This window comes from Chiloscyllium plagiosum, chromosome 22, assembly GCF_004010195.1.
Source record: "Chiloscyllium plagiosum isolate BGI_BamShark_2017 chromosome 22, ASM401019v2, whole genome shotgun sequence".
In the NCBI taxonomy this organism is placed as follows: domain Eukaryota; kingdom Metazoa; phylum Chordata; class Chondrichthyes; order Orectolobiformes; family Hemiscylliidae; genus Chiloscyllium; species Chiloscyllium plagiosum.
The window spans coordinates 40,212,563-40,227,560 of record NC_057731.1 but is presented as its reverse complement, the minus strand read 5'-3'; the positions used below and the strand labels follow the sequence as shown (position 1 = coordinate 40,227,560).

Sequence of the window (14,998 nt, the reverse complement as noted above, 5' to 3'; positions counted from 1 at the left end):
ACATATAGCAACTGTTCTACATTCTACTGCATTGATATCCTGACCATCTGTTGGTTCCAATCTGCTTGATTGGAATGGGTTAATCCAAGGACGTTCAAAGCAGTGGTGATTTATAGGAATGGACATGCTTATCATGACACAAGCTCCTCCCCTCTCCTCTCCTCATCCATCCAGTGAAACCAAGCCTTGAAAGTAGGTGGCCTTCTCTCAATGATTCTCCTCTTGAACAAGTTAGAGTAGCAGACCAAAAGTGCCATCAGTGGGAGCTCACAGCTTTCCCAAGAAAGTGTTTCAAATTTTTCAGATTCTTTGTTCGGATTATAAAAATATACTAAATTTGTCTTGTCCAAACTGCCTGGGATCAAATAATTTCTGAGTTTGTAATTTTCTGAATGTCTTAAATGGACAACCCCTTACTCTGAGTTTACTCTGAGCTTGGACTATCCCACATGTGGTAACAACCTCTCCACATCTACCCTGTCAAGTCCCTAAAGAATTTGATGTTTCAATAGGAGTGACTTTCACTCTTCTAAACTTCAAACTTTCTGAGGAAAGTTCTCCAGACTTCTTCGGAAAGTGCCAGTATATTTTACAGAAGAAAAAGACTGATTTTCAACAACAAGAATTCTGCATACTATATTTCTTCTGATATGCTGGTCAATGGGATAGGGACAGTCAGGTAGACAGAGATAGAGAGATGGAGACAGTGACAGAGAGATGAAGCAAAAGACTTTTAGAAACAAAGAGACAGACAGAAATTCCTATAGAGGCCTAAACAATTTTAACTCACTGTAACTTTTATGTATCTGCTGAGTGGTGAGGAGAGTTTCTTCAGTGGGCAGTAACAAGTTGCCAATTAAAGGGTATTATAGGTTATTGAGCACCTTATTAATGGCACAACTTACCTAATTAATATTCAGCTTTCTACCTTATCAAATGTGTCAAGTATGCTTGACATCAAGAATTATTTACATGTAAGTCAGACCAGGAACCTGGCAACTTCAGCTTGCTCCAAAGAGCATCCATGTTGGACAGTAGGCACCAACATCTCAAGGCATGCTCTATGGATACTGGTCACATGCAGCCCACATCTATGAATATTGGCATCTGACATGTGGCAGCCTCCAGGAACCCAAACGGCACATCGCTGATCCACTTACCGTACCCTTCTGCACTTTATGCTACATCTTGAGCTGCACTGGCAGCTATCATCATAATGGTGCAGCAAAGATACTATGCAAACAGGGACAGGCACACAGCCTATGGACTGAACCAGGCTGATTTCTAGGCTCTTTGCTCGCTATTAGAATGCTCAATCACTCTGGAATGGTCACAGCATCCCTGTCTTGCCTTTTTGCACTTTGTCCCATTTGACAGGGTTATTAGGCTCACAGTGCTGTTGTAATGCCATGCCGTTTAGTGCAAACACAAAGCCATGAAGCTTGCCAAAATTGCCAGCCATTCTCAGCCAAGTCAAGGGACAGAGTCTTCGGTTAAAGGGTCCAGCACAGCAAATTAAGGTAGCCTCCAATATCAGGCCAAGGCTTGGAATGAGCAGTCAATCTCTTAGGCAGGTCAGAGTCACAGGATATTCCCCATACAAGGGGTGGAGATAGGGTGGGGTGCTGGTTCAAGAGGCCAGGTTACAGGGAATATTACTTTGACTTAAAATAGGTCCCTCACCACTTCTTGCATGACATCAACTTGCCCAGTAAAATGCACTACACATTTGGCCCGGGCATATCCCTATTGTGGTTTTAAACTGGGCAGGCAGAATGAGACATTTGAGTGGCTATTAAGTGGCCAATTAAGGGATGCAATAGACTCAATCAGGTACGCTGTCCATTACCTGTATTGCCCCTCTTAAAAAGGTGACAGGTAAATCAAGCGGTTAAGCTGCAGGCAATATCCCATCTGACTGGTGGGGGAGCTGGAAAATTTCCACCCATGTCTTTTGTGGCACAGGTTGAGGCCATTAATTCACCAAGTCCACTCTGATCTGCTCAGAGCAATCCAATCAGTACTACTTCCTTGCTTGGTCACTGTAATCCAAATTCACTTTTTTCATCTCCACCAGATTTACTTTTGAAAATATTGCTTCTGCTTTCACTACCATTATGGCAGCAGGTTCTAGATCAGTAACACTCACACTGTCTAAAATTTCTTCTCCTCACATCCTCCCTTGCATTTCTTGCCCAAAATCTTTATTTACTAATCCTTCTGCCATCGACTAATAGGAAGTTTTTCCTTGCTACCTCATCTAAACCTGTCATAATGTTATATGCTTCCATCAAACTTACCTTTGATCTCCTTTGCAACATGAAGAATATCCCACAGCCTTTCAACCTAGACTCGTAGCTAGAGTCCACATCCCATCCCTGAAACCATCCTGTTAAGTATGATCTCTGTTTACATTTCATCTACATGGTTATGATGTTACCAGTATATCTTGACCCAGGCAGGATAGCTGATTACAGCAGGAGAGGTATGCTGAACCAGCCTTCTTCATCTGTGGTAACATATAATCCAAAATTGTGCTCCTCATTTGGCATATGTCAAGCATAAGGTCTTCAAAAATATTAATTATAACAATTCTACACATGGAAAGCACTTTAGTGTATAATAACAATTTATTTTAACTGCTCATGTGTTCTTAATGTGCAAAAAGCCAAGAAGGTAATTTTCACAGTCAGGACATACTACAAGTGTATCTGGTCATCTTAATTTTTGGTTCTGGTAGCTCATAAGAAATTTTATATCCATAAATTATTTTCATTTAGGGAGACTGCACAAATATCTCTACGACATTAAAAAAATAGTAAGCACAGTTATTTTATGATAACTCTACTCATTCTCATATTGTATCCACTAATTTTTTGTTTAAAATCAAATACACATACAATAATGGAGTGGAACAGTGTTAACAGCTACTAGTTACAAAGGGAACAGGGCAACAATTATATAACTGTGGAATTTGAAACATTTAATTTTGCAGGTTATCAAACTCACATTTCATATTGAAACATATTCATCATATTCTCGTCATAGGGAAATACTTCATTATGTAATGAAGCAAACCCGCTTAGAAATGCACACACAGTATATAATGAAATTAATCTTCCTGACATCATAATGCTGGGAATTGTGAAATGTGATCATTATTGAAGTGGAATCATCACAAAGGAAATAACTCTATAATGATTTGAGTTAAAGAATTTTACTTTATAGCTTTTGCAGAATTTGACAATATATGACATAAATGACCTGAACATAAACACCTTCGGTAACATGGCAAAAAAAGAAAACTACTTTTATGTAGTTGACAGATTAGCCAGTTGAATTGTTCTAAAAGCTTACTGCAAAAAGAGCAATAAAGAAGTTAAATGAGTACTGATTTTCAACTTTAATGAGCTCTGCAACGCAATGAGAATAATAATGTCAAAGAAAGATTAGATAGAGAAGTATTTATTATTAATCTGTTACCTTTCCAGTAGTTAAGAGCAAAGATATGCAATTATCACCAAATTGCAAAATCCACACATTCCTAACTCCCACTGGCCGCCAAGTAATAAAATATTTAAATAACTAGAATACAGTTGTATAAACAATGCAATGGCAATTACGTTTCTATTTTGTACTGTTATTCTTCATAAAATTGATCAACCAATCATGATCACAACTATTTTTAAGTCTGAGCAATGTTTCAAATCAAATCATGTTGGATTTTGATTTAGGAAGACATGTATAAACTTACACTCAAAATGATCTGCTGCATCAGCTGAATGAGGATACATCATGAAGAGCAGCTTGCAAGATAAAGCAAAACTAAAAAAAGACTAAACCTGTTCAAATTGTCACCTTACGAAAAGGTAACAAGGGATCATTAACAGTGAAGAGACATTTTGATCAAGACTTGTCTTGCCTATCAAACACCACGCTCATAAATTGAAGTACAGTCATTTCTTCTATAACATGATAGTTGTGTTCCTGTGCAACCTTGCATTACATAAAAATTGCATTATACAAATGACACAAAGTGTTGGCAACCTAATTACGTTATAGCCAACACACATTTTAGTTTATAAGTTTACATTTTAGAAACAGCGTTCCTGTTCACCAATGATGTTACAGACGATTTACATTAACAAAAGGCATGTTATAGTGGAACTGACTGTGTCCTTCCGAAAAATCGACCAGCTTCCCTACCAAACTGATTAAACAGTTAAGTACAGAAATTTATACTTGCATTTCTTTTAAATTATTCAATTCAGTGCAAACTTCCTCTGTCTTTTCATTTCTGCAAACAATGAAGAAATTATTTTGCATTAAGATTTGCATTAATTTTAATAAATGATTTTATCATTAACTCATTAAACATTTGCGTATGTACATGTCCAATTTAATTCTTGAAATGCATAGTATGTGACGAATTAGGCAATACAATTGCTGGTCCTCTCTGCTAAAGTGTGTAATTGTTAGTAATTGTTTTTCTCCATCTGTAAGAATCATTGGATATTAATGTCCATGGATTTCAAAAGCCAAGTCAAAATTTTCTTATTAAGTTTAAAAAATTATTAACTGTAAAAAGTCAGAATATTAACAGATCAATAGTGTTAGCTTAAATAGAAGTTTGCTCAAAATATTTATAATTAAAACCCCAAAATCGCACAAATATCTGATAACAGGGCAATTTGGCAGTTCGGCAGTAGAAGCTCAAGTTCCCTTTTAGGTTAAGTGAATGATTTGATTTTCAAGGACAGTGCAGTAAAATGGGCACCATCTACTATTTCTACTTCCTGCCAGTTCATCCACATGGTGGTAAGAAGGTGGAATAGATCGCTCTCTGCAGCAAACCTTTTAGCCATATTTTATTCTGTGTTATCTCCATTTTAAAGACAACTATCATACACGGTTTCAAGTCAGATTGCCAACCTAATACAAATTATTACACTTCTAGGCATCTTTCATACAACAGATCAGACCTATTGGAACTATATTAAGATTGTGTACACAAAGTTAATTGAAGCTCTTTACAAACAATCAGAGAAAAAGGTTTTTCTTCTACCAATTGTGAGAACATACAATGGAAATACCATTTCAACAGTGAACGGATATCATTTAAAATCATTGTTACCACCCAGGCTCCCATAACAAAAATCTTTTGTACTTCTTTGGAATATAAAAAGAACAAACTCTGCTTAGTCAAAAAACCATATAATGATGTCGGTTATCCACAAAGTGCAAATAGATAAATATGCTAGCTATTCAAATACTTCAGTTTCAAGTAATTGGGGATCCAAAGAAGCATAATCCATAAAGGCAAAAGGCTGTAATGTACTTCCAAACCTATATATCATTCAAACTGGTGTAGTTGGCATGTATTTTTCTAAACTTTTATTTACATATTAAGTAGAGTGCTTCTCAACAAGAAGTAGAGATGTCAACTGTAATGCCCTGTTACAAGTACTTGTAAGAACAGTGCTTTTTAATTTTTTTTAAACAACTGTGGACTGAAATGAGAAAGATTTTATTTAAAAAAGCATTTGAAAGAATGGCTGCAGTTTTGAAGCAACAACAATGACACCCATTGCAAGAATCATAAACAATTGCTTGAACAAACAGTAACTGAAGTTTGAGTTGCAGACAATCTGGAACTGAAGGAGTGTTCAAACGTATCTTTTGCTGGCAATAAGAAGTTGATTGGTCTAACACTAGTGACCAGTCATCTATGACAGAGACCTTTTTTGCCTGCCAGCAAATGTGTGATTGGTTTCTCAGGTAAGTTGGGAACATAGAGATAGAGAGAGAGAGAGCGAGAATTGTTCACTTCTTTCTCAGATCATAAGTGGTCTGTTCTTTGCAGTCAAAATTCAGTCATAAACCAGAGAAACATAGCTTATGGCAACTGTTGTAGGAACAAAACTATGACTTTTAACTAATAAATCAGAGACATTTTACAAAGAATGAGCCACCTTGTGTTTCTCTCTAAACGGTGGAAGCAAATGGAGAAAGATGACTGAAGCAAAATGCTGGACAGCAGAAGGGTTATCGAGGCATATAGCACAGAAGAGGCCCTTTGGCCATTGAGTCTGCACCGATGTTTCTACATTAAATCCACTTGCAAACTTTGAACACATAGCCTTGAACACTGATATTTTAAGTACTCGTCCACATACGTTTTAAAGGTTATGAGGCTTCCTGCCTCAAACACATTTTCAGATTCCAGATCGACTTTTAGATTCCAATCACTTTTTGGGTGAAAAAATGTTTCCTCAAATCTCCTCTCAACCTCCTGACCACTCACTATTGACCATCCAACTAAGGGGAACAGCTACCTTCTCACCACTTTGTCCATGTCCCTTATGACCTTATACACCTCCAACAGGTCCTCCACCAACCTTCTCTGCTCTAATGAAAACAATCCAAGCCAATGCGGCCTCTCTTCATAACTAAAATGCTCCAACATCCTGGCAACATCCTGGTGAATCCCATCTTCAACCCTCCAGGACAATCACATCTTTCCTAGAGTGTGGTGAGCAGAATGGCATATAGGGCTCCAGCTGTACCCTGAACCAAAGTTATGTACATGTCTCACATAACATCCACACTCTGATAAACACTGTCATGACTGATAATGACAAGTATCTCAATTGTGATCCTATTAACTGTCTGCCACCTTCAGGGATCTGTGGACAAGCATCCTAAGATCCCACTGTTTCTCAGAGTTTCCTCATGTCTTATCATTCATTGAGTGCTAAAGAGTCATAAAGATAATCTCAACAACAGTACCTGGAAAAAAAGACTATGGATTGTTTTTCCAATTATTTTTCCCTGTTCCATAATCTATTTTACTTTGACTGTTTGTCTGCCTGCGTGTGTAAGGGGCCGTTTCAAAGGGGATTAAAGTTTCAATTAGTAGTATTCCATGCCGATGGTTTAGAACTGTTTGCCTGTAATCTAATTGTAGTAAACAGTGATTCTTGTTCAGCACAAAAATTTGGTCCATGTATTCTAACAATATAGGTTTGAATGTCAGGTACATTGGGAACTTTGCATACTTTATCGGATCTTTAAACTTGGTTCTGATTCTTGGAATAGTGGGACTCATTCTCTAGCCTAGTGAGGTGCAACAGACTCTTGATTAATTATAGTTTAGAGTGTGGTGCTGGAAAGCACAGCAGGTCAGAAGGCATCCGAGGAGCAGGAAAATCTACATTTCGGGCGAAAGCCCTTCATCAGGAATGAGGCTGGGAGCCTCGGAGGGGAGTGATAAATGGGAGGGGGGTGGGGCTGGGGGAAAGGTGGCTGAGAGTATGATAGGTAGATGGAGGGTGGGGGTAATGGTGAGAGGTTGGTGGGGAGGGTGGAGCAGATAGGTGGGAAGGAAGACGGACAGGTAGGACAGGTCTATTATAATTGACTAATTATAGACAATGCACCTTCGACTTTTTCAGTATATCTTCACAGTTAAGGGAAGTTACACAGAAGGAAAAAGCCATCGGAGAGAAACAAGGGAAATATCAAAATATTCAGGTGTAACAAACCATGTCTTCTGTGTTGAACTAAAATCTTTTAAAATATACTGGTACATACTTTATATCCATAGAATTGGAGATAAGTAACAGGGATATATTACTTGCATCCCTATAGTACTAAGTGTTTACTCCCCAGTTTGGGTTGCCATCAGAGAACAAGAAATAAAGAGCTATAGCCTTACTATTGACATACATTTGTTTTTCATTGTATCAATGCTAATTCCAACACTAACTACCTTGCAATGGGGGTAATGACAGGGGAGATTTTGTCCCTCCCAACAGTTCCTTTAATTTTTACTTAAACATGGGAGCATTGTAATTGTGGAGCATTGCATTTTTTAGAAAGCAAGTTTAAGTAGAAACATTTTATATTCCCAGTCAACATTAATAAAATTCAGAAATGCAGTGTAAACTGTAATACACAAACTTCCAGGACAAAGATTGTGTGTGTGTGCACACGCATGTGTGTGTGTGTCTGTCTGTATGCATGGGAATGTGTATGGGGATGGGGGTACACAGCCTAGAAATTAAAACCAAGTCTGTCAAGCATTAAATTCTGCAACACTTAACTCTTTAGAGCTTGAAACAGTCTATGCAAATAACAATTGATCTAGTTTCAATTGTAAATGTTGCCAATGGAGAGGGAGAGATTTTCTGCAACCAAAGTTTTTAAAGGGACATTAGCAAAGGCAAGATTTGGGTCACAAGTTAACCATGATCTAATTGAAAGGCACAAAAGGTTTGTGTGGCTAAATGGCCTACTCCTGTGCATATGATAGCAGCAGATCATGAAAACATAGAGTGATGAAATAGGCAGACTGCTGGAAATTTAATGCACAGAAAAGAGAAGTAATGCATTTTGTAAAAATGGTGAGGACCAACATAAGTTTTATAAGCTTAATGGTACAACTTTGAAAGGGGTGCAGGGACAGAGATATTTGGATGTTTATGAAAACAATCTTTGTTGATGGCAGGAGAAGTTAGGTTTTGTTATATCAACCTATTCAGACATGTTTTGATACAGACCAGAGCAGGTGGGTCTTCAGGCTCAGAGATAGGGTTATTAACACTTTGCCACAAGGCTCTATTAATTATCTTTACTCAACCTGTTCAGGCATGTAAGGACAAACCCGAGGCAGTTGAGAGTGGCTGAGAGATAGGGACAATACCAATGTGTTACAAATGTCTGAAAAGGACAAATTATAGAAAGAACCATTGATTCTATAAACAGAAGCATAGAAAGCAATTAAGTTCGGCTCATTACTTATAAATGACTAATTAGACCTCAGTTAGAATTTTGTACCCTATTTTGGACATCACACTTTAGGAAGGATATGAAAGCTTTTGAAAGAGTGCCAATACGAAATAGGAGAATTGTCTTCAAAGACCTGGATTCATAAACCTTGAAATGCCTGCTTCTGCACCCTTTCAAAGTTGCGCCATTAAGCCTGTACTTACTGCCTGTTCTAACTATTTTTACAAAATGTGTTGCTTCTCATTTACCAGCATCAAATTTTACCTATCAGCAATTTGGCTAATAGGAATTTAGGAGAGAGCAATTAGAATGATTTTTCTTAAAGGAGGAAGATTAAAGGGGAAATTTACAAGAATTGTTCAAGATCTTTGATAGGTTCACTGTATTTATTCAGTTTTAATTGGCAGATAACCGAGTTATTGATTGAAGGTCTTTCGTAAAAAGTATCAGAAGGAGCCAACCCAAACAGTTGCATAAAATGGTCTCCTTTGGTACTTTATTGAGTAGAATCTTACTAAACATTGGCTCAAAGTCAAAGTCAATTTCAGGGAATATCATGGAGGGTTTCATTTGATGAGTTCTAGTATGTTATTTCACACAATTCGCTGCTGCTCTCCTCATTACGTATGCACCACACGTCTATGGCGCTGCTCTCATACTATTGTGCACTCACCAGCATTGGAAGTATTAGCCACTACAGCAACTTTCTGGGATTTCACAATACATGCAGGAAAGGAAAGAGGACACTTCAATGCAAATAAAATCCAATATTCATAAAGGTTTTTTCACCTTATATCATCTATCTGATTGATTGCCATTGTCAAGCTACTGAGGTTACCTGTCCTCAGTCCCATACCATTTTATAAACCCTGTCTGAAGAGTGTAATTCTTTATCTAATGGTCAGGCAAGCATTATACTTTGCAATATTGCAATGTATGAGTATCATATGTTGAAAAGCCTTCAAATACTTGAGAATGCTACTCCTCATTAACCAATAGCAAAAGTGAAGAAAAAACAAACAAAAAATCTGCATTAGTACCTGAGACTATCAAGGCTCACTTGCATTTCAACTAACAAAATATTTACGATCAATGAATGGTCATTTCACACAATTCTGGTCGACTGAAACTGGTTGTCAATTAAGTCCTGTCTAGCTTGTGACACCATGTGCAGTCTGTGAATCATGTATAAATTGGTTGTTAGTGATTGCACCCTCTTTTTAGTTACTTGAAAAGTAATTTGTTGTGCTTTATGTTGCACTTCAGCCCAACACCCCTGATCTTTGACATCCAGTGTGGAAAGGTGTGGGCAAGTCTGAAAATCTTCTCATGGGTCTGCTCCTGGGCCTGGCCAAATTGGCTATAAACAGGTCCAGGAAGTGAGCTGTGGAGAGGATAATATCTGCCAACTCTCTGACCCTTTTCCACAGCTATCATCAAGCATGGGTGTCCTTGGAGAGGGTGCACATGGCATCTGGCAATACTGTAGATTCCTTTAGAAAGAAATGAGCATCATAGAGAGTACAGTGCTCTATCTCCCCTTCAAACCTCATTCTGATTTAGCCCCTTCCCATTTTCCCTCATCTTTGATGATTTGCATTGCCCTTAACAGACTTTGCATGTAAAATATATTCAATTAGTAACACAGGTGATGGTTAATAGAAGGAAAAGGTACCACAGTGATTTGTTGATGAGGTAAAAAAGCCATTTCAGTTTTGTGTGATAACACTTATGGGTATTTAAAAAAAGCAGATGCAGAGATGGGTAATGGATTCATTTGCTGCTCAACGTCAAACAATGTTCCTTTCCAGTCAGACTTCCTAAATGATTACAACTCCCCTGAAAGTTTGGGTCATGGCCATTTGATAGAAGAACATGCAGTGCGTTTGTCACAGAAACTGCTGCCACATGGTGTCAGTGTGCAATTTACGTAGCATTGTGCTGTATAGCAACTTGTCCACCCTTTTGACTTATCACAACTGATTCTGTGAATGTGCTGAAAGGCAAAGAAAGACAAAGTACTGTAAGTCTGTAAGTTCTGAATGAGGGCACCTACTCCAATGCATGAGATGAGTGCCTGTCCCCATGCATAACGCAGCTTGGATCACCATTAGAATGAAAGCTCCAAAATGTAGTAGTAAAGTGGTGAACTGTATTACAAGTGAGTTGGAGATGTACAACGATGATGTGATGAGGATAGTGTTTGTCCAATGCCAACAGTGGGTTGGAGGTGCAGGCAGTCATTGATGTTGAGAAATTTAGACAGGATGCTGGCCCAGAGAAACAAGCAGCAACTTGAGCTGTCAGGTACGGGCTGTGACATTCATGTCAGGAAATGTTGTCTTCTAGTTTCTCTCTGCTGCGTGGAGGAATAGTGAATTGGATGTAAACAGGCAAGAATAGGAAATAATGAAATGTAAATTTATAAAAAAAAATACACCCTTTGCCACTCACTAGCAAGAGTCTTGTCTAGCCATTCAAACTTTGGGTGAAAAATTGGACTATTTTTCCTCAATGTCAAGAATCTCCTTTAGCCAACTTGAGCTGTCAGGTACGTGCTGTGACATTCATGTCAGGAAATGTTGTCTTCTAGTTTCTCTCTGCTGCATGGAGGAATAGTGAATTGGATGTAAACAGGCAAGAATAGGAAATAATGAAATGTAAATTTATGAAAAAAAATACACCCTTTGCCACTCACTAGCAAGAGTCTTGTCTAGCCATTCAAACTTTGGGTGAAAAATTGGACTATTTTTCCTCAATGTCAAGAATCTCCTTTAGCCAATCTCGCCATATATTCCCAACTGACTCATCATTGCATACGTCACTCATGCATTGGGAATATATTACCCAATGATTTTAAGCTTTCCTGACTCACACAAATAACTCCTACATTCATAATTTTACATCCATCATTGGCTTAGGAATTACCTCTTTACTAATGTTTCCACAATGTTACTTTCCTTTGTATATCCTCTTGGTCCTTTGGGGATTAATTGAAATATTTCCAAATCTGCTGATGCAAACCCACAAAGTTCAATGTCAAGTTGTGAAAAAGATTCAAGGAGGGTTCAAGAGGACTTGAACAGCCCCAGTGAATGGATAGATCATGGTAAATGGAATATAATGTAAATAAACCTGAAGTTATTAACTTTGCAGAAAAAAACCATAATATTTCTTACAATGACAGCTTGGGAAATGAGCGTGCAAAAGGAACTGGTGTCCTTAGCCACGAGTAATTAAAAGATAGTTTGCAGGTACAGCAAGTAATTAGAAAGACAAACAGTATACTGGCATTTATCTTTTGGAAATTGGAGTGCAAAACTTGCTGCAGTTGTTTCGAACCTTGGGTGAGATCTCACCTAGAGTATTGTACACATTTTTGGTTTCCTTATCTAAGCAAGGATATACTTGCCGCAGAGGGAGTCCAACAGCGGTTCACCAGATTAATCCCTCGGATGGCAGTATTGTTTTACAAGGACAGATTAGACAATACAGACTTTCTTTAGTCAGAGTTTAGAACAATGAGAAATGACCTTATTGAAATTTAGAAAATTATTACAGGATGTGACAGGGTGGATGTGAATAGGATGTTTCCCCGAGCTGGTGATGCTGGGATCAGGGGAGTTAAATCTCAAGATACAGAAAAGGCATTTAAGATGAGATGAGAAAGAATTTCTTCACTGAATGGTTGGTGAATCTTTGGTATTCTCTACTCCAAAGGTCTGTGGAGGTTCAATCAATAAACAGGTTTCAGATAGAAACTGATACTGGAACTGGTGTCATTAAGGGAAATAGAGATAGTAGTACAAGAAAGTGGTATTCAGGAAATGATCAACCATGATCTAGAATATTGGGACTGGCTCGATGGGCTAAATGGCTTACTCCTGTTCCTTTGTTTCTCCCATAATGAAGCAGCTTTTGTTAGCTGCAGCACTTGGATAACATTTAAACATAGGCTAATTAATGTGAGGTAGCTTTCACATCACAGAGATGCCAGCAAGCCCATCAGAAACAAAAGCCCATCCATCCATCTTCTCTTGACCTTGAATGATAACCACTGTTGATTTGCCCATCAACATAATCTTGGACATCTCTATTAACCTGATGCTGAATTGGGCCAGCAAGATTAAGCATAGCTAGAAGAACAGAGCAGAGACTGGGTACTTCACCAAGTACAGGTCACTTTGCTTAAGTTCTAACATGTTATTCAATCCACCCTTTCCATAATTAGTGCAATACAGTTGCAAAAAAGGGCATTTTTAAAGTGTTGATACATCATTTATTAAAATATAACATTTAAAGAAAACAAAATCATCAATTTTCATGAAATTTACATGTTGATCCACATTTTTCACATGAACAATTTCATCTTATTATGTGTTGTTAATAAAAGATTCACAACTGAGATTTAAATAGTATTCATCAGGTATATCATCAGAACCATGACTGTGAAAATATAATTGAGGCATTTAGAAATGTAGACATTTCAAGTGACAAGATAATATAGCTCAATATTCGGATTCCAAAACCTGTCAGAATTTAAAAGACTTGCTGTCAGAAGTTTGAATTGGAGATTAACTTTATTTAACACTTGCTTTGATCCTTTACCTTGTAAATAACCCTTTAAAATTCATTTGGGCACTTGGCCAACCTGCAAGCAGTTTGGGTGCCCCCACCTCAAAAGATCACAAGCTCAAAAACATTTCAGTTTCAACTGATATTTGAGCATTCCTGCCCTCATTTGGCAGGTTTTACTAGTTCTTGAAAGATCTAGCCCACAAAACACTAAACAGCAACTCACAGATGCAGAAAAACTTGTGGGACAACTTCATCCTACAGGAGCTAAGCTCCTGTTAAATTATTAAGAAGCCAATAAATAAGATCTGTCTTATCCCCCAAATGAAAGGAGGAAAAAAACATGTTAATCAGAGAGCCTACACCTCATATTACTTACACAAAAAAGTCTAAATGTTCTTCAGTTGGCCAAAAAAAGGAGTGAGGGGCCAGTTTCTCTTTCATTCTTAGGGAGTATATTTCGGTCATGTCACGACAGACATGGCCCAGTTTTCTAGGATTTCCAGCTTCCTTTGACAGGCAGAAAATAAGTGCAACACACTGGATGCACCCCAGTGACTGAGACAGTCACCCAGGGTATTCAAATTAACAAACATGCCCAGCTCCCCAGGGTATTCAAATTAACAAACATGCCCAGCTCAACAGGATAGACACAGGAGCTGGTGAATTAATATCAATAGCTGATGCTAACATTAAGGCTCGGAGAAAGAATTATACACATATTAGCATTATAGCAGCCAAGCAATGAAACAGCTTGCAGCAACAGGACACTGGTGAAATAAAAAACAAATCAAGTAAATGTATTAATGAAGAACAGCCAATAAGATCATTGTGCCAGACATGACATTTTTTTGTATGTCTTATATGTTTTGTCACCTGGAGTTTTTAATTGAGTTTTTCTGAAAGAGAATGTATATGCTCTTGAGTTGTATCATTAAATCTTTCCAGTTCTCCAACTCGCTCTCCTCGCTTAACCTCCTTAGAACTTTCTTCTTTGATCAAACCTTTAGTCACACCTTCTTCTTACTAACTGATTATGCTCATCCTGTGAAGCCCTTTGGGAGGTTTCCTTATATTAAAAAGGACCTATATCAATAAAAGTTGCATTAAATAGGGTGGACACTCCCTGAAGCAATCCTATTAACTAGTCAGTTTTTTGAAACACTCCCTCCAGACAGAACAATTCCCTTGAAACAGTTCATTTTTGTTGAAGAGTATCAACATTTCTAACTTTTTTATTTCCTGTTCAGTAATACCAGTAGACAATAGACAATAGACAATAGATGCAGGAGTAGGCCATTCAGCCCTTTGAGCCTGCACAACCATTCAACATGATCATGGCTGATCATTCCTAATCAGTATCCTGTTCCTGCCTTATCTCCATAACCCTTGATTCCACTTTTCCTTGAGAGCTCTATCCAACTCTTTCTTAAATGAATCAAGAGACTGGGCCTCCAATGTCCTCTGGGGCAGAACATTCCACACACCCACCACTCTCTGGGTGAAGAAGTTTCTCCTCATCTCTGTCCTAAATGGTCTACCCCGTATTTTTAAGCTGTGTCTTCTGGTTCGGCACTCACCCATCAGCGGAAACATGTTTCCTGCTGCCAGAGTGTCCAATCCTTTCATAATC

General features: G+C 38.0%; 1 protein-coding gene across 1 annotated transcript in view; it reads right to left on the bottom strand.

The window, feature by feature from the left end:
• LOC122561234 overlaps positions 1 to 14,998 on the bottom strand; it is a 322,916-nt gene that overhangs the window by 278,971 nt on the left and 28,947 nt on the right. Inside the window, exon 6 of the mRNA XM_043712844.1 lies at positions 4,247 to 4,297. Coding sequence (XP_043568779.1) covers positions 4,247 to 4,297 — 51 coding nt within the window. The remainder of the gene's footprint in view (positions 1 to 4,246; positions 4,298 to 14,998) is intronic.